Source organism: Solanum pennellii, chromosome 6 (assembly GCF_001406875.1).
Source record: "Solanum pennellii chromosome 6, SPENNV200".
Classification (NCBI taxonomy): Eukaryota; Viridiplantae; Streptophyta; class Magnoliopsida; order Solanales; family Solanaceae; genus Solanum; species Solanum pennellii.
In genome coordinates, this window is record NC_028642.1 from 59536711 (window position 1) to 59557478 (window position 20768).

At 30.6% G+C, this 20768-nt stretch overlaps 3 protein-coding genes across 4 annotated transcripts; all 3 read right to left on the reverse strand.

Annotated features, from left to right (window-relative positions):
• Positions 1–319: 319 nt before the first annotated feature.
• On the reverse strand, positions 320–4134 carry LOC107023581 (serine carboxypeptidase-like 20). The gene is made up of 14 exons (XM_015224315.2): positions 3892–4134; positions 3662–3807; positions 3160–3236; positions 2960–3082; positions 2666–2768; positions 2552–2589; positions 2370–2471; positions 2044–2124; positions 1721–1963; positions 1380–1445; positions 1173–1294; positions 865–978; positions 721–766; positions 320–637 (listed from the first exon to the last, which is right to left on the reverse strand). The coding sequence occupies exons 1-14, from the start codon at positions 4041–4043 to the stop codon at positions 554–556; spliced, it is 1497 nt and encodes a 498-aa protein (XP_015079801.1). The 5' UTR covers positions 4044–4134; the 3' UTR covers positions 320–553.
• A 5756-nt stretch (positions 4135–9890) lies between these two features.
• On the reverse strand, positions 9891–13581 carry LOC107023582 (serine carboxypeptidase-like 20). 2 transcript variants are annotated; one of them, XM_015224316.2, is made up of 13 exons: positions 13409–13581; positions 13179–13324; positions 12555–12631; positions 12355–12477; positions 12065–12167; positions 11953–11990; positions 11775–11876; positions 11482–11562; positions 11152–11394; positions 10724–10911; positions 10404–10517; positions 10261–10306; positions 9891–10177 (listed from the first exon to the last, which is right to left on the reverse strand). In XM_015224316.2, the coding sequence occupies exons 1-13, from the start codon at positions 13558–13560 to the stop codon at positions 10094–10096; spliced, it is 1497 nt and encodes a 498-aa protein (XP_015079802.1). In that variant the 5' UTR covers positions 13561–13581; the 3' UTR covers positions 9891–10093. The 2 variants fall into 2 exon arrangements, with proteins under 2 accessions (XP_015079802.1, XP_015079803.1); XM_015224317.2 differs by lacking the exon at positions 13409–13581 and having other exon boundaries at positions 13175–13296.
• A 3157-nt stretch (positions 13582–16738) lies between these two features.
• LOC107021414 (protein AE7-like) lies at positions 16739–20709 on the reverse strand. Its single transcript, XM_015222072.2, has 6 exons — positions 20555–20709; positions 19412–19560; positions 18068–18173; positions 17876–17975; positions 17424–17469; positions 16739–17076 (listed from the first exon to the last, which is right to left on the reverse strand). Exons 2-6 carry the CDS (start codon positions 19530–19532, stop codon positions 16976–16978), a joined length of 474 nt encoding a protein of 157 aa, XP_015077558.1. The 5' UTR covers positions 19533–19560; positions 20555–20709; the 3' UTR covers positions 16739–16975.
• Positions 20710–20768: the final 59 nt, after the last annotated feature.

Below are 20768 nucleotides of genomic sequence, written 5' to 3' on the forward strand. Positions count from 1 at the left end.
TGACACTTTTTTTATTTCAAGATTCAAATAAATTTATTTTTGACCATAAATTTTTCATAGATCTTTTAAACATTTTGAATTATCAATTAATTTGACTTATAGTACTTTTTACTTAGTTTACAAATATATGAATTTCATTTTCAAAAAATTGAAGATTTCATGCACAAATTTTCAGTTAAACTTAAACTATTTGACTCTCGAAAAATGATAAGTGTCACGATAGAGGGATAATAAATCTTTCTTCTACTTTTTATGAGATAGAGATATTAATTTCGATTAACGCTGTGTTCAAAAACTTGTTGATGAGCTTAAATAAGTGTGGGAGATGAATATTGGAGTGAAATAATTAATATGAGCATGCATGCCTTAACAGTTACAAGGTATACAAATACTAATTTCTTATTGCAGACAGAAATTCATGATAAAATCCAATATTATCATAGAAAAATCTGTGAAATAATTGGACTTAATGTCTTCTAATTCAATCTTCATTATTCATATTATTCTTGCCCTCTAGCCACCAGGCATGTCTTCAAATTCAATCTTCATATTATCATATCTTCTTGCCCTCTAACCAGCGAGAGTAGAACGCCAACGCCTCTCGTGGTTTGTACTCTGGCACGGTGTGTCCAGCTCCCTGAACATATCCGAAATCAATTTAGATCAAAGAAAGGGAAAAAAAAAAGAGAAAAATGAATGTTTTTCTTGATATGAACATACCTTAATAGTCATAAAAATGAGGTTGTTGGCATAACCTTGTATGAAACTGGACAAAAGATTTAAGCATTTGAAATGGATATTGCAGAATTGCAACAGTACTAGTTAAACATAAAGAGGATTAAGAAGGTGAAAACGCGAACATACCCTGCAACTTGGTCATTCACATACCAAGGCCTCCATTCATCCACGATCGGATATCCAAGAGATTTTGTCCATACTGCTGAACCAGTGAATGGAACACACATATCGTGATCCCCACTGCAAAAACCCAAAAAAAATGAACATATATAATCGTTCTGGTTATAGTATCAAAGAGACCATCTTGGATAATTAGTTTGTCATCAGGTTCTATGAGTATATATAGTGGAAGAACATGTTATAGTTGCTTTGATAGAGAAAATATCACATCAAAATTCAAATTTTGAAGTTAGAGACTTAGTAAACTGTTGAACCTGAATATGATTGCCCGATAGCCCCCAGCTGTGAGATTTTTGTGATACGGAATCATGCTTCCAGAATCATGATCCAGAGCTATTTTGTCTGTGCATAGCTCCCAGGGACCTATCACAGTTGCCTGTTGTACCATACGATTTTGGAACGAATAAATCACCAACTCTATCTTTTTTATTAAAGGTAAAGATGAGAAAATTGTATCTTACTGGTTCAGCATGAATAGCTTTACGAACATCTGCGTTGTTGAGCCACAGTGTAGCAACACGATCATCCTGCATATTTCATTTCAGATTATAATGTTCTGTTGAAGATTAAACCGGCATGATCCTAAATGAATTAGAGATAAGGAAATTCACTCCATTAAAGAGAGTACAAAATAAGCAGAACTTAAAATTCACAACAGTTGGGACAATAGATCGTATGCTTAAAAGATAACCAGGATGCATAGCTAGCTAGAGTAATCGACACGTTTTGATATAAACTTAGTTAAGTTGGGAATTCAACGGAGAACCATTAGAGAACAAACAAAACATTAAGAGTGACTTACTGTGCAAGGGACTTCTACACTATTGAGAATCTCCGGCCAAGTTGGGACATGTCCCGCTCTTACTGGGGCTTTATAAGGCCATGCACGGCCAAACATTCTTTTTCTGACAGGAAGAGGCCTTTCTGTCTCACCTAGTTTACGAAAGCTCATAGGCAATCTTGAGTTACCAAGGGTAATTACACTAGGTTTTTTGCTGTGGTAACATGGTTCTAGAATGTCGTAAACGTTTAGATCATAAACTACCTGCAATAGGCAAACAGGTGAATTTGGGATAATCAAGCATAGCAATGAAATGCTGTTCAAGTATGACAGAATAATCTTACCTGATCAATTTTATTAAGCTTTTCTGAACAATTACTATTCACTGGTTCGTAGAAATTTCCATGGCATGCAACAACAGCTTCCTGAGCATGAAAAAGAACAATCAGACACCAGTTGCTAATAGACAAAGAGGCAATAATTATGTTTTTCTGATATATTGGAGTGGTAAATGTATACACACAGCTTAACATTTGTTTTGTAACGTCTTTTTGGCGGATTATAATTGACCACCAAATTGCCAGCTATATATTACTTCCAGAGATCAAAGAACAGTTTGAGAAGTCAAATGATTCAAGCACTAAAAAACCATACAAGAAGAAGAAAATACCTGATATAAGTCATCTGAAATGAGGCCCATACCATGTTGAAATGGAACAATAGCATTACCGTCTATTATATCATCTGCCACGCCATTTCCCACCATGTAACCCTGTGAGCAATAGAACGTAAAGAGTTTACAGCCCAAACAACTAGTTAATTAACACGTGAAAATCTTGAAATGTACTATACCTTAAAGTTGATAGCTGGCCTTACTCCAGCATCAATACCTAAAAGACAGAGGTAGCAGAAAGTTAGTTTGTGTATCCCCTGCCCTAGCAGTAGCAACAACCAATACATGATTACCTTTTACTACTTCAGAAGCCAGAGTTGGTACGTATATTCCAGCATAAGACTCTCCAGATATGTAAAATGGGTTCTTGAGGAACTCCGGGTAGATCTCAAACCACTAGAAAGAGAGAGAGTATCATTTAGTTGAACAATGAACGAGTTAGAAGGACAAAGAAATAAATGAATTTTATTATACGGAACAACTATAAAACTTATAACTCCACCGGTGTAAGCTGCTCACATTGTAGTAGGTTGATTGCTAGCGTAAAACTAGTAAATTTAAGTATGGAATCGAGTTTATGTAGTTACCTTGAGGAGAAATGAGTGGCTATCAGATGCAGTCTTTAAGTCTCCTGTATTATAGTCAGATTTATTTCCCGAGTAAGATAATCCAACACCAACAGGAGAGTCCAGATATATTATATTGGAAACCTGGAAGAATCAAATCATAATGAGTGGCTAATGAAATGTAAGCATATGATAAAAGTAAAATTAACACAAATAATAACCTTAGACCAACTGTATGGATTGTTATGCAGAGAAGGCAGGCTACCACTTGGCTTTCCAAAATCAAAATTAAAAGGCCCTGCAATGTAAACAAATATCCTTCCTTTTATAAGTAAAAAACAACAAAAATGATGAATAAGAATAGCAATTGCATCTCTATGGTACTACATTTCCACATCCCCATGTTAGCAGGGTTCGGTAGGGATGTGATGTAGACAGTCTACTCTAATACAAACATTAGTGTCTGCTTCCACAAAAAAAAAATGGAACTACTAACATGAATTATAAGGAGGGTATCAACTACAACATGTGAAAAAACATTGATAATGTAAAGATTCTTTACCCTAAAGATTAACCAAACGCGCTATTAGTCCGTCACTCTGTTTGAAACAGGGGTGGAGACAGAATTTTCACAAAAGGGGATCTTCATCTACTATATGTACATAAATAGAATTCAACCTCGTACATATAATGTAATTTTTCAACGAAGGGGTTATTACGTACCATGCTCATAGACAAATCCATCAAAGCTTGAACAACCAGGTCCACCATTAAGCCAAAGAACAACTGGATCCTTCGATGGATTTCTTTCAGATTCAACAAAGTAGTAATACAAATTTTTCCCATGACTTTCATCTATAGTAACATACCTGAAAACCCCATTTCAAGAAACATTCAGTAAAATACAAAAATCAATATAAAGTTTACATCTTTTTATCAAAAAGAATACAAACCCAGCATAATGTTTTGAGTTAAAAGTGCCATTGAAGCCAGGGAGTTGAGTTACCAGTGCACTCTGAGGTGCCCCTTCTGTTAACAAAAACAAAAATTCCAACAAACAAATTAACAGTAGATTATAGTGTAAAACAAAGTTTTTTTTTGCCATGTTTGGTAATATCAAAACTCTGAATTTTTCATGGTTTTTATAGAATCATACTAATAACTAGTCCATCAACTATTGCTTCTAAGCCAAGATTAGGAGAAAGTGACAGAAGATAAGGTTTTCAAAATATAGTTAGAGTCTGTTTGGCAATACTGTTGTTAGGAAAACCACTTATTTTAAGAAAAAAAAAAATTCTTAGTAAAGAAATTAAGCTAGCCTTTGGTCTATTTTTTAAATATTTTTAGCAAATATTATGAAATTTTATCATGTGTTTGGTGATAGTATTTGGAAAATATATTTTACTTTTTTAAAAATATATGATTTATATTTATAAGTTTTAAAAACTGTCAGTAACCCTAAGTTTGTATTACAAGCAGGGGCGGACCTACCTTTTACCGTTGAGGTGCACGTGACCCTGTAACTTTTGAAAAAATCATATGCATATATGTATATTTATTTTGAAAAACTGGTAGAAACTAATATATAGTTAACAGTGCACCCATAAAAAATATAAAAGTGCTCTGGTGCAATAGGCAAAAGGTAGACATGCTACCCTCTAGACCAGGGTTTGAATCCCACCTAAGCTTATTTTTATTTTGATGTTTAGCTTAGACCTTATATTTGAGCACCTAAAACCTTTAAATCTTGGATTCGTCTGATTACAAGAAACTGAGCAAATAATGAGATTTGACCAAAATACTAGAAGAAACTAATATTTGAGAATTTGAGATATTTGTCTAATTATGACAAATTGTATGAACAAACACTATTTGCCAAATCTTTTCCCAAATAATATGGGTTATAAGGGGTCGTTTGGAAACTGTATAAGAGACATCTTATACATGTATTAAAAGTTGCATTAGTTTTACTATGTTTCGTAGAAGTTTTGTGTTAGATATAAAAGTCAACATAACTTATACCATGTTTGGTTGGTAAGAATTTAAATGTTGTATAAAAGTTATTCATGTATTAATTTATACGATATTTAGTTGCATTTTTTTATAGTCCTATATAATTAATATCAACATAACTTATAAGAGAATCTATGTATATAGTTATGCAAGGTAGAAGGTGAAATAAGTTATGTGGGCATTAGTTATACATGTATTAAAATGATAAATTACAGATTTATCCTATTAATTTATTTTATTTTTTTAATTGATAACTTTATTGTTTTCCTATATATATTTGTTGTTTTTATTTCTTTTAATATATAGACCATTTTCATTTCTTTTATTTTTTTTAATCGAAAACTTTATCGTTTTCCTACTATATATAGACTATTTTTATTTCTTTTATATACTTATAGTTTTTATTTATTTATAGCAAATATAAACATTTCTTTAATATTAAAAATTTGATTGTATATTTTTGACGGTACATATGTTAATCAAATATAGCGTTATATATTATTCAATATATTCCACATTTTATTAGCATGTATTAGTAATATTTTACAAATAATATATATTAATGATTTACAACAAGTTTAATATTCAATAATTAACAATTCATGTATTGTAATCTCTACATAACTAAATAATACCTACATTACATAATTTATATCTGCAACTAATACCCGTTGTATAACTAATATATGCATTAATAAATCCTGTATAACTAATACTTGTATAACTAAACCATGCATAACTAAATACCTGCATAACTCTAATAAGTAATCAAACGGCTCCTAAGTGTTTAATAAATCACTAAAACTGGTTTTAAATAAAAATAGGAACATTTTTTACGTAGCCGTATAGAAAGCTAAAAATTTATGCTTTAAAAAAACCAATAGAAAATTATTCTTTTCAAGATTAAATACCTCTTCTATATATAAATTATTATTTTTTTAAAAAAAGAACAATTTATAAATGTTTACCAATTTGTTTTTTATTAATTAATTAGCATATCTATTATGTTATTGTATAGCTTCCTATGTATTCTTTGATTCCGATGGAAAATTAAAATTAAAATTTTAAGTTTATAAGTTTGGAATTTTTTTTAAAAATAGTGTATTGAATAAACAAGACATATGGTATTTATGATTTTTAAAGATAAATATAAAGTAGGAACCAAGCATCCCTAACATATAAGCAAAATCATAATACTATTATTTACGTGATACTATTATTTATTTATTGACTTTATTGGAAATAATACTATAAACATGCCTTATATTTGACAATCTTCCAATTTTAGCCTTTTTTTGTTTATTTTTAAAAATCTCACACATCTTAATAGGATAAATTATTTTTTTAAAAAAATAATTATTTGCAATTATTGATGCTATATTTGTTTTTATAGTGAAAAGCCTCCCACCTACGATCCCTTTTTCATTTTCTTTTTTTAAGCAAAAAGCTTATTTTGCTTATTTAGATTATAAATTTATTCACAAGTATAATAAAGAGAGACGAGTCAACAAAATACATGTTTAAAGTAAAATAAAATATATTCAAAAAATTTGTTAAGTTCATTTATGAAGTCTATATAATGATAAGATATATAAGAGAAATTTCATCTAACATTCATCTAATAATAAAAGCTCAATATATAATATCTGTTAAATGGATGTTATGAATTCTAAATCAATGTAGACAATAGTATGAGTTTGAAGGAGAGAGAAATCGAGTTTTAAATATTTTAAGTTGTGATTTATAATACTTTTAATTAATTTTTAAATAATATATGTTTTTATCTTTTTTTTCAATTTATGTGACACATGTGAAATTTTAAAAATTAATCACGTTTTAATATGTTTTTCAAATATTTGAAGTTGTTAATTATTGTAATTTATAATACTCTCAATGTAATTATCAAATAATATATGTTACTCCCATAATCTCAGTTATACAATACAGATGAAATTATGAAAGTTAACCATTTTCTTTTTTGATATTCTAACTAAACTTTAGTACTATTTTTTATAAATATAAAAAATTATCTTAAATTAATTAAAATATGAAAAGTAGTAGTTTGTTATACTTTCCACGTAGTTTAATCATCAAAACAGAAAATTTATCGTATAATAAAGTGAAAGAGTTTAATAAAATATAACCATTCAATATTTCTTCCTTTTCCATTCTTTTACTAATATACTTTTATATTATCAAAGTGCGTATATGAATTGTTAGGGACTTCGTAATAATAAATATATGAAAAGAAGGATTAAATTCAAACTCTTTCCCATAAAAAAAATAATTTGTTAGTGCTAAACAAAACAGAAATAATCCAAGTCATTAGTGTAAAACTGAAAAAATAAAATAAAAATGGTTCAAATCGTAAGTGTTCAGTAAGAAGAAAAACAAAAAAAAATGGTGCAAGTTTTACGAAAGTGCTCGAAAAGAATAAGACAACAAAAATGGTCCAAACCGTAAGTGCTCAAACAAAAAAAATGATAAAAGTTGTAAGTGTTCAAACAAAAACATATGAATATCTCAAAAAAAAAAAAATACAAATTCACCTAAATTTAATAATTTAAATATCAATTTATATGTAAAAGTTTATCAAAATATAATAAAAATTGAATTTAAATATAACTTCAATAATTATGAAATCAATACTAAAATTTTAAAAATTAAATAATATAAGATTTAAATTCTGAATAAAGATGTATGTAAAGTAGATGAATCTTATTAATGAACTTATGACACATGTTCAAAATCCAGATTGGTCCTAAAAGATATAAAGGACAAGAATAACAATAAACAACCACTAAATAAAACTCACATTTAAAATGTGCTAAATATATCGATCACTTCTTAAATTTTTAGCTTTTTAAGAGATGACATCTAAAAAGTATGTGGAGCACATCCATCATTTAAAAAATTTATCACTAAATATACTTTTAGATTTTTCAACGGGATGTTTGGTCTAAAAAAAATGTAAAAATATATTTTATTTAGAACAATTCAAAATTGTAATTAAAGTTATGTTTTTTCATATTTTTGAGATAAATGTCAAAAATATATTTTAAGAAATAATTTTATTTTTATATCTAAATTATTGAAAGCGTGAGTTTCATATCTAATTATCCCTTATTAGTTTGAGAAACGCACTTCAGTAGTGACTGTAATAAACTCTCTCTTTCTCTTAAAGAGTATGAGTTAAGGTATAACTCAAACTCAAGAAACACGCCATTAAAATGGAGTCCGGAGCAAAGGGTGAAAAATGTTAACAAATTTTTCAAAACGGTATATGAAAATATTTTTTTATCAAAACGAAAAATCGCTGAGAAAGCAGCAATTTTATCCGTCGAAGTTTTAGAAAATCGATGCTATAACAACGATTTATACATTTACATTTAAAAAAAAATAAATTAAAATACGTAAATCGCTGCAAGTTACATAATATATATTTTTGTAATTTTAAAGGAAATTGCTTACATAATGGAGTCTCTCGGAGTAAATGCCTATCGAATTTCCATTTCTTTGGAGTAGAGTTTTACCTAATATGTTTCTTTTTTCTTTCTTTCTTCATTATAACTTATTAGGCATTTAATAAAATTAGGTATTAAATGATCATTTAATAAAAATTTAGGTAAATCGCTGTAATTTGCAGCGATTTACTTTAAAATTATATATATATATAATTTTAAAGTAAATCGCTGCAAATTACAGCGATTTACCTAAATTTTTATTAAATGATCATTTAATACCTAATTTTATTAAATGCCTAATAAGTTATAATGAAGAAAGAAAGAAAAAAGAAACATATTAGGTAAAACTCTACTCCAAAGAAATGGAAATTCGATAGGCATTTACTCCGAGAGACTCCATTATGTAAGCAATTTCCTTTAAAATTACAAAAATATATATTATGTAACTTGCAGCGATTTACGTATTTTAATTTATTTTTTTTTAAATGTAAATGTATAAATCGTTGTTATAGCATCGATTTTCTAAAACTTCGACGGATAAAATTGCTGCTTTCTCAGCGATTTTTCGTTTTGATAAAAAAATATTTTCATATACCGTTTTGAAAAATTTGTTAACATTTTTCACCCTTTGCTCCGGACTCCATTTTAATGGCGTGTTTCTTGAGTTTGAGTTATACCTTAACTCATACTCTTTAAGAGAAAGAGAGAGTTTATTACAGTCACTACTGAAGTGCGTTTCTCAAACNTAAAAAAAATTATATAAATCGCTGCAATTGTAGCGATTTGTTTTTAATTTTTTTTTTTTAAAAAAATGCAAATGTACAAATCGCTGCTGTAGCAGCGATTTTTCAAAACTCCGGCGGACAAAATCGCTGCTTCCTTAGTGATTTTACTGTTTTAGTAAAAAAATAATTTTATATACCATTTTGAAAATTTTGTTAACATTTTTCACCCTTTAGGCTCCGGACTACATTAAAATGGATGGCCTACAGCTTGTCAATACACATATCAAATTCTTAGTTTTTGATTTCTCAGTCTCAAATCAATTCCCACTAATCCATCATTTTTTTCTCGCAAGGGTAGACTCCTCTTGCGCACATAGACATTAGGTATCGTTTTAAGCAGAGATTTTAAACCCATTAGATTCATTAAATTCGACGTTGATGATATTATTTTATCCTTTAAAGTACTAAATTAGATATTATTTTATTTTAAAAAAAAAAAAAATTTCCCACTCCGCCTAACCTTTCGCTTTTAAATTTTTTCCCATTTTATGTTAGATATATACATATTGAAAATAATTTTACATACCGCCGCAAGACTCTTTTTAAAATAAAATTTTTATTATATTATATTTGGTACTCTAGTAGAAAAAAATCCTAAAAATATATGCACATATCTATTTTGGATAGTATTTTTATAATCTTATAATTTTTAATTAATATTAATAGTTTATTAATATGAGCATGCATGACTCAACAGACACAAGGTACATTTGATAACATACAAATACTAATTCCTTATTGCAAACTGAAATTCATGATAAAAATCCAATATTATCATAGAAAAATCTCTGAAATAATTGGAGTTAATGTCTTCTAATTCAGTCTTCATTATTCATATATATTATTTTTGCCCTCTAGCCACTCTTCCAATTCAATCTTCATTATTCATATTATCATATCTTCTTGCCCTCTAACCAGCGAGAGTAGAACGCCAACGCCTCTCGTGGTTTGTACTCTGGCACGGTGTGTCCAGCTCCCTGAACATATCCGAAATCAATTTAGATCAAAGAAAGGAAAAACAAAAACAGAAAATTGAATGTTTTTCTTGATATGAACATACCTTAACAGTCATAAAAATGAGGTTGTTGGCATAACCTTGTATGAAACTGCACAAAAGATTAAGCATTTGAAATGGATATTGCAGAATTGCAACAGTACTAGTTAAACATAAAGAGGATTTAGAAGGTGAAAACGCAAACATACCCTGCAACTTGTTCATTCACATACCAAGGCCTCCATTCATCCACGATCGGATATCCAAGAGATCTTGTCCATAGTGCTGAACCAGTGTATGGTACACACATATCGTGATCCCCACTGCAACAAACCAGAAATGAACATAATTTTTCTGGTTATAACATCAAAAAGTTCTCAGATAATTTGTGTTTGATCAGGTACATGTTCACTAACAACATTTTCCTTAGGCAGAGTATAGTGGAAGAACATGTTATAGTTACTTTGATAGAGAAAATATCACATCAAAATTCAAGTTTTGAAGTTAGAGACTTAGTAATCTATTGAACCTGTATATGACTGCTCGATAGCCCCGAGCTGTGAGATTTTTGTGATACGGAATCATGCTTCCAGAATCATGATACATAATTATTTTGTCAGTGCATAGCTCCCAGGGACCTATCACAGTTGTCTGTTCTGCATGAATAGCTTTACGAACATCTGCATTGTTGAGCCACACAGTAGCAACACGATCATCCTGCATATTTTCATTTCAGATAATGTGTCTGTTCAAGATTAAACCACCATGATTCTAAAAGAGGGAACAATATAAGCTTGAAAGAGCTTAAAATTTACAACAGCTGAACTTAAAAGTGCATAAGAATGCTTAAAAGGTAAAACAGTATGCATAGGTAGAGCAATGGACATGATGTTTTGATGTAAAATTAGTTAAACGGATAACCATTAGAGAACAAACAAAAGATGAAGAGTGAGTTACAGTGCAAGGGACTGCTACACCATTGAGAATCTCCGGCCAAGTTGGGACACGTCCCTCTTTTACTGGAGCTTTAAAAGGCCATGCACGGCCAAACATCCTTTTTCTGACAGGAAGAGGCCTTTCTGTTTCGCCTAGTTTACGAAAGCTCATAGGCAATCTTGAGCTATTAGTGGTAATTAAACTAGGTTCTTTGCTGTGGTAACACGGTTCTAGAATGTCATAGATGTTTATATCACTAAGTACCTGCAATAGGCAAAAAGGTGGATTTGGGTCAATAAAGGCTAAAGCAGAACAATGAATTGTTGTCTTGACAAAATGACAACACCTTACCAGATCAATTTTCTGAAATATCTTTATACATTCCTCTCGCGATGGTTCGTAGAAATTTCCATTGCATGCAGCATTAACTTCCTGAGCATGAAAACAGAATAATCAGAGAACAGTTGTGACATCTTTTTTGGCGGATTAAAATTGACAACTATCTTCAGGCAATTTCATCTATGTTTGATAAACCTTCTCATATATATCATAAGCTAGTAAGGCTCCAATATGTGTTATGCTACAATAAGTTGGAACATGTCAAATGATTCAAGCAATAAACTTAAACAAGAAGAAGCAAATACCTCGAATAATTGATCTGAAATGAGGCCCATACCATGTTGAAATCCAATTAGAGCATTACCGTCTGTGTAGTCATCTGTCGCTCCATTTCCCACCATGTAACCCTGTCCGCAATAGAACGTAAAGAGTTTACAGCCTATACAACTAGTTAACACGTGAAAATCTTCAAACGTATTATACCTCAAAGTTGATATCAGGCTTTACTCCAGCATCAATACCTAAAAGACAGGTATCAGAAGGTAAGTTTGTCTATCCCCTGCCCTAGCAGTAGCAACAACCAATACATGATTACCTTTTACTACTTCAGAAGCCAGAGTTGGTACGTATATTCCAGCATAAGACTCTCCAGATATGTAAAATGGGTTCATGAGGAACTCTGGATAGATCTCAAACCACTAAAGAGAGAGAGAGAGAGCATCATTTAGTTGAACCACGAACGAGTTAGAAGGACAAAGAAATAAATGAATTTTACTATACAGAACAACTATAAAACTTAGAACTATAAGCTGCTCACGTTGTAGTAGGTTGATTGCTAGCGTAAAACTAGTAAATTTAAGTATGGACTCAAGTTTATGTAGTTACCTTGAGGAGAAATGTGTGGCTATCAGATGCAGTCTTTAAGTCTCCTGTCACGTAGTCAGATTTATTGTTCGAGTAAGACAATCCAATGCCAACAGGAGAGTCCAGATATATTATATTGGAAACCTGGAAGAATCAAATCATAATGAGTGGCTAATGAAATGTAAGTATATGATAAAAGTAGAATCAACACAAATAATAACCTTGGACCAACTGTATGGATTGTTATGCAGAGAAGGCAGGCTACCACTTGGCTCTCCAAAATCAAAATTAAAAGGCCCTGCAATGTAAACAAGTACCCTTCCTTGTTACAAAAAAAAAACTAGTAAATGCATCTCTATGGACTACATTTTTCAATTCACATCTTTTAATTTTAACCATCGCCATGTAAGCAGGGTTAGGGATGTAGACAGTTTACTATGATACAAACATTAGTGTCTGCTTCCACAAAAATGGAACTACTAACAAGAAGAATAAGGAAGGTTATCAACTACAACGTGTCAGTGCGTAGCCATATAGTGTCAAGGGTGTCCAACACCCTTCATCGGAAAAAAATAGCATATATACAAGTAACATGATATACAAAATGATTAAATAACCTATTTTGGACACCCTTAACATAACAAATTGCTATTTTTGGACACCCTTTAAGAAATTTCTGGCTCCGTCACTGGGAAAATACACTTATATCGTGAACATTAATCAAACGCGCTGTTAGTCCTAGCTCACTCTATGTCAAAAGGGGATCTTTATCTACTATATATACGTAAAAAAGATTCAACCTTGTATGTAAAATGCAATTTTCCGACAAAGGGGTTATTACCTACCATGCTCATAGACAAATCCATCGAAGCTTGAACAACCAGGTCCACCATTAAGCCAAAGAACAACTGGATCATTTGATGGGTCTCTTTCAGATTCAACAAAGTAGTAATACAAATTCTTGCCATGACTTTCATCTATATTAACATACCTGAAACCCCATTTTCAAGAAACATTCAGAAAAATACAAAAATCAATATAAAGTTTACATCTTTTTATCAAAAAGAATACAAACCCAGCATAATGTTTTGAGTTAAAAGTGCCATTGAAGCCAGGGAGTTGAGTTACCAGTGCACTCTGAGGTGCCCCTTCTGTTAACAAAAACAAAAATGCCAACAAAGAAATTAACAGTAAATTATAGTGTAAAACATAGTTTTTTTTTGCCATGTTTGGTAATATCAAAATTCTGAATTTNGCCAACAAAGAAATTAACAGTAAATTATAGTGTAAAACATAGTTTTTTTTTGCCATGTTTGGTAATATCAAAATTCTGAATTTTTTGATGGGTTTTTATAGCTAAAATTAACTGTAGCACCATACTGATAATTTCAATATATATATTATGCATAATAATTTATGAAATATATATAATATAAATTTTATTGATATATGATACATTTCAACATACTTGTAATATATTTTGTTTTCCAGTTTATTACCAAACAAGTTTAATATATTTTAAAATATAATACATTTATATTATATATATAATTTACTTTCAAATACATAGTATAGATTTATTATAGTATTGTTATGTGTTATTATGAATAGTTATAAGTAAAAAATATCGTTAAATAATAATTATTTATTAAAACATACCCATCCAAATAACTTTTCAATTATTTATTGGCTCATTCTAAAATCATAATAAACATGTTTTATACTTTACAATTATTTATTTTAGCTTTTTATTTAAATATTAATATATCTTTAGACAACCTCATCACATCTTTAAATCACAAAGATTTTTTTAAAAAAGAAATACCACCTACGATCACCTTTTTCTTTTTTTAAAACTAAAAGCAAAGAGCTCATTTGCTGTTTAGATTATAATGATTTTCACATATGTATGACATCATGTTTTTTTTTAATGACAATAACAAATCTTAATTGTAGGACTATCATGATGGGAGCCAAAAAGAAAATAAAATTAATCACCTCACCAACCACTTTGCCTAATTAATCCCCTTGATAATATTTTGTTAATCCTTCTTTAATCTCTAATTAAAAACACGTTCATATGTTTTTTTATTTTTTAATATGTCACAGATTTATGGATTCAGGTTATCAAATCTCACATCCTACAGAGTTATCATTGGAAACAGTTCAATAAATTATGGTACATAAGAGAAAATTTTTGGACTTTCATCTAAAGATAAGAGCGTGATATATAATGTGTTTATCAAAGGTATGTAATGATGTTTAACTCAACTGTAAATAAAAGTATAATTTTAAAGGAGAAAAAGGTAAAGAGACGAATCAATTATATTATTTATCGAAATTTAAATATTATGCCGCTTGTTATTGGAGGATTTTATTTATAAGAAGATAGATACAGAAAAAAAGACATTTTTTCTAATCTATAATCAAATATGACAAAATGAAATAGTTAATTTAGAGAAATCGAGTTGAAATTAGAAAGTCAAATCATTAGAAGATACAAAAAAGGATGTGTACATAGAGGAGGAAATATTAGTATTCAGGAGGAAGGTAGATATGATATTTAATTTAATCAAATAGAAAATTTATCGTTATTTATTCACTTATTTATACAATTCCAATCAAATGTAAGATTTTACTATTGCATAGATAAATGTTTTGATGAATTCTATTATTGATTGATGAATTAAATTTTATTTCATGTCTCGTTATTTGTCAATTACATAAAAAGAAGTTATGAATTTATACGTAATGATCTCTTACGAAATGGTCTTCGAGAAAAAATAAAAAAAATATAATTGAATTCGAATAAACTGAACGAGTTAACGAAGGATGATTATAACACAGTGAAAGGGTTAATAAACTATCACCATTCAACTGGTGAGCCTTTAATGCCACCCAATATTCCTTCATTTTCCAATTTTGCTTTTATGAATATACTTTTGTAATCTCAAATTGCGTATATTAATTGTTACAAAATTCATAAAAATAAAAAGAAGAATTGAACTCAAAATTCATTCAGATCTTCCTCACCAAATTTAATTAGTCACATGCATCGATATAGATATAAACAAACAACCAAAAATGATCCAAATAATAAGTAGCTCAAATAAAAAAAATGATGTAAATCGTAAGTGCTCAAACAAAAAAATAAATAAAATGGTCCAAGTCGTAAGTGCTCAAACAGAAAAACAAAACAAAGATTCAAGTCGCAAGTGCTCAAAAAGAAAAAAAAAAGATCCAAGTTGTAAGAGCTTTAAAAAAAGGACCAAGTCTTAAGTGTTCAAAGCAAAATGGTTCAAGTCGTAAATGCTTAAATAGAAAAATAAAAATATCCCAAAAAACCTATACAAATTTACCTAAACTTAATTATTTTATTGTAAAACATCAATTTATATATAAAAATCTATCAAAATAAATATGAATCTTGTTAATTAACTTATCACGGGTTCAAAATCTAATTGGTCCTATTAAGATAAAAGTGAACATGGCCAAAAATGGATGGCACAACATAAAGTTAACGTACATGTCATGCCACAAAATTGGGACATCCAATAATAAAACAATAACACTAAACTAACCACACGTTTAGTAAGTACGTGGCATACGTTATACATCGATCACTCTTTAAATTTTATCTCTAGATCTACTTAGATTTTATAAAAAAAAAATTTAAGGGGTGCACAATTGAAGAGTATGCGGAATACATCGACCATTTTAAGGGGATGTTTGGTTAGAAAGATGTTTAAAAAATATTTTATTTCAAATTTTCAAAGTTTTAGTTGATCATATTTTTTGTATTAGTTTTAGGAATTTGGATGTATTCTTCTTAGAAAAATATTATATAATTCAAATAAAGTTATTTTATTAAAAAAAATTAAAAGTAAAAATAGAGTTTTGGTTGTTTTTAAAGTTTGTAGCAGCTGTATTTGGAGTTTATGGTCTCTTTTAATAGAGAATCTGAACACTTTATAATTATATGGTAAATTATTTTTATTAGATATTTTTAGCTCATTTTTTCTCAAAGTTCCCAGGTGAGTGTTATGTATATAAATTTATACAATATGTCATATCTACTAATTATAGAACAGGCATTTTAGAGACACAGCCCAGACTTCTACAGGAGGCAAGGGAATTTTCCGCAATGAGCGAAAGCCTAACGGGGCAATGCCACATGGAGGTAGAAGATCCATGGGTCGTGAACTTTTCTTCACCTTTGAATTTTTTTCATAATCTTGCACTGTCTTTCTATTCTATGTTGCTAGGACTCTTTAAATATACTGTCGCATTACGGCATTAGTGTCAGATCCTCCTCCAAGAATGCATGCACCCGTATTTAAAGAGTCCGAGCAATATAGATTTCAACAGCCGAATGATCGTAAATATGGAAAATACCAAGTGGATATGATGATATGAATATTGCATGTATCTCTTCACAAAAAAGATACAACATATTTCATGCCAACCAACTACATTGTGATTTCACAGTTTCACTAAACAACAACATTATCAATATAATGAATTAAATAAAACCAATGAAACGCTGTTCAAAAAACAACCACAACAAAATAATATAACATGGGACTTTTTGATGAAAGTGTTTCAAGTTGTATCTGCACATACTAAACAAGAACTCACTTCCTCATTCAAGAGATGGAGCAAGGCATTCGTCTACCATGTCGACAAGGTTAGGGTTTTCCAATGCTGCAGCGACTCGTTCTTTATCATTCAACTGCTTATTTACTGCAATCACAAAACAAATGATCATTGGTAATGCTCTAGAAAGCTCTCGTATGATCAACAACAAGAAGCTTGTATGTTTTTCTTTTGGGATATACTTGCATTAACTAAAAGCGTGAACACCATATACACGGAAAGAAATGCATAATCAGCTTTATGCCCGTGTGGTATGCTAAGAAGAGCAAATATAATTTATAGTTCAGGAACTTTGTTCGAAAAAGGATGATGCCCATTTGTCGAAGCAAAAAAGAAGGGACAAATGCTGGCAGAGTGACTGCTTAGAATTGGAGCTTACTGGTAATAGTGACTAAAATATTGGATGTTGTATGATAGATACAGAGAGACAATACCTGCAGCTTCCGTAGCATGAGTCCCAGGTGCTACTCTAATATCCACCTGGAAACACAACAAGGATATATTACTAAAGGAACAAGCAAACTGATAACTTGCAAATAGATTAACATTTCCAACAATTTAAATTGACAGCTAGATATCAACAAGAAACGTCAATGATAAAAAAAAAAATCATAATATTCCAACAAAAGAATGATTTCCAATAGAAGTCGTTGATTCTTGTAGTATAAAAATGCAACTCGAATGTTGACATATTATAGAGAGACTGGTTACAGGTATGAACGTCTTCTCCAGTACTCTGTGATTTTGGGAATTGATAACTTCTATAAAATCATAACAGCATATCTGTAAAACATAGTAGTCTATCAACTGTAATATGCTTTTTACAGGGAAAGATTGTAACGCACACGAGTCTGTTTAGTCTAAGTAAAAGGGTGATAAAGCATACCTTATAACGTGAAGGCAAACATCGCATAAGTTTCACACGTAAACATAATCCGATAACAGTCGCCATGCTGCAATGTTCCACAGTAGGCGTGAATGTGACCCTAAATCGAAGAACTTCCTCTTCTTAGTCAACACGAAAACGCCAACTACGAGGAATCAAAATAGAATCATATGAAATGGATTTAGCTCTCACCTTACATGGCTTCGCTTGTCATCTACCTCAATGGCATCTTCTGTTATAACTTTCAGCTCTTCCAGAGAATAGGGATGCTCTGGATCTTTTATATCTCTAAGGTAGTGTAAGAATGTTAAGGAATGATTACCTATTCATATCTATTAATTTAACCAGAACAAACTAAACTTCATACTTGCTCATGTTACTCGTTGAAGGACACTGACATTTGTGAAGCAAAAGGAGAAGTATGATATAATGCAAAAGTTCATCAAGCAGTAAAGTGAAGATTGCAATCACGTGTTAGCAATTAGTTACACTGACCCATACTTTAATTGAATAGGAAGTATACAAAGATAAATCTATCTCAGACTGAACAGTAACACCTCAGATCAGAACCGGAAGCAACATGACCCTGGAAATTTTCATGACATGTGATCCTATATATTCTACTATTTTCTAAGAATTGCAAACCAATGCGCACTTCGAATTGCCATGGACAAAAGAACAAAAGATGTAAAACAAATGTTGAAAGAGGAAATAATCCATGCCCTCATAACCCTCTCCTCTCTCACCCTCCCCCCCAAAACGTTTATGTGGAGGGTGTGAGTTGAGGCTTTCCTTTCCGAACATTATAGAATCTCATGCCAGAGAGAGCTGACAATCCAACAAATTCGTATTAGACATGAAGGGGAAGTTCAACAGAATTTGAAATCTAGGGGAGAACTCCTAGGATTGGGAGATGGATGAATCTCAAAACCTGGTTTATCTTTGTTTGGACAGAGTACCATATGCTACATCAGACCGGTGGAGCATGAGGATTAGGGACGACTTGTTCACAGTTAAAATCATATTAACAGAGTTTTGTACAAGAAAAGAGAAAGCTTGCAAACACAATTCATGAACCTTTAAGTCATATTAACAGAGTTTGTACCAGAAAAGAGAAAGCTTGCAAACATATTTCGCGCACCAAGGTGCAAAAGGTTTTCTCCATTAATTGTTTGCATAGAATGACATGTCCCTTTAATAAATATAAGAAAAAGTTACGAAGAAAAGGAGCAAAAGGTTCTTTCTCCACTTCATCTTTCACATTGAGCTATAGAGTACAAAAATAAATATCAGAAACAAGTAAGACGAAATTAACTCTACTTTGCGAATTCAAAGACCTCCTCTAGGTATTCTATGTATCGCTACTCTAGTATGCTAGTACTGCTCCATTTGAAATCTGAATGATTGTATTTGAGAGAATATTAACTCAAAGATTCTGAAGTGGATGGGTTTTAGCCTCATAGATAGTCCCTAATCATAGAAAGATTAGTTTCAAGTCAAACATAACAGGTAGAATGCAATTCTTTAGAAGGATATCAAAAATTTCTAGCTGGTCGATAATTTCAGCTGAATGTTCAGCTGTACTTGGAGCAATCCTAGCTTGACGCTCCTTCTTCTCATACACAATGGGATTGGCATTTATCAATTCAGAAACCATTTTATAGTCTGACCTTGGTAAGATTCACCTGTCATTTAAAATGTCTATCAAGATCATAAAAAACCTACTAACTTCCTTTGGAATAAAAATAAATAAACTTCCAAACTTCAAATTTGTCTTCTTCTTTTTTTTGTTGGTTTCCCACTTGGTTCTGGTACCTGCATTGGAGCCTGACTAATTCGTATTCGCACATTGCAAGGCCCTTTTCAAGAGGCAGCGCTACCAGGGCTCAATTCAAGACCCAACCATCCCACCACAACCCAATATTGGTAAAAAATTGTCTTTCTTAGCATTCTTTAGCTCAAACAACTGTTTTTTTCTAAAACCTCTCCTTGCATCAAAAGAAAAGATAGAAATCTCCGCAGGAAAACATCATCAAACAGAAGATAATTTGTTCCTTTAAAGAGAAAACATTTACTACCCTCATCAAGCTGAAGTAAACAAGGTATTACAAGCATCCAGCTGCCAAAATAAAAATAGAAACAATATAGGCTTCAAGCTATATACAAAGGAAAATAAATCACTTCATGACAGACCCGATAAAAACTTATCTAGTGTTACCGCCATAGATTTTGGATCAAGTTTTGAAAACTTATTTCAAATATCTATTTGGCCATGAAATTTGATCCGACTTTCATATATTTTGAAGTTCCCAAAAACTGCTCATCCCCTCGTAAAAATTCTATCTTTTTCCAAGAAAAATACATTTCCAACCTTCAAAAACTCAAATTTTCAAGTTTCAACTTCAGAATCGGCAGCCAAAGTGGAAAATTCAACAAAATAGTAGTCATCCAGAATCCTCAAGACTTTTCAATGAACAAACTCATATACTATATACATAGACTGGAATAGACATTTACTCATCCAAACCATGTGAAAAAAACACATCAAAATCACAAAATTTTCTCGAGTCATCCGATTTTTCCCCCCAGAAATAATCATAACAAATTCAACATAAAAAAATCACAAATTCAATACGAAAACAACAAAAAGTAAATATTTTTTTAATAGATTATACTTACAAGTTCGATTTCCAATCTGAAGAATCGGATGTTGGCGGGGAAGAAAAACTCCTAAATCGTGGGACCTTTTACGCCTAAAAATTATCCTTTTGGGGATTTAGTTGTATCATTTTTATTTTTCAAACGACCTAACTCGAAATGGACCATCTAATTAAAATTGCATTTTTAATGTTAAAAGTTTATTTTTATTTTTTAAAATGTTTTCTTACTTATC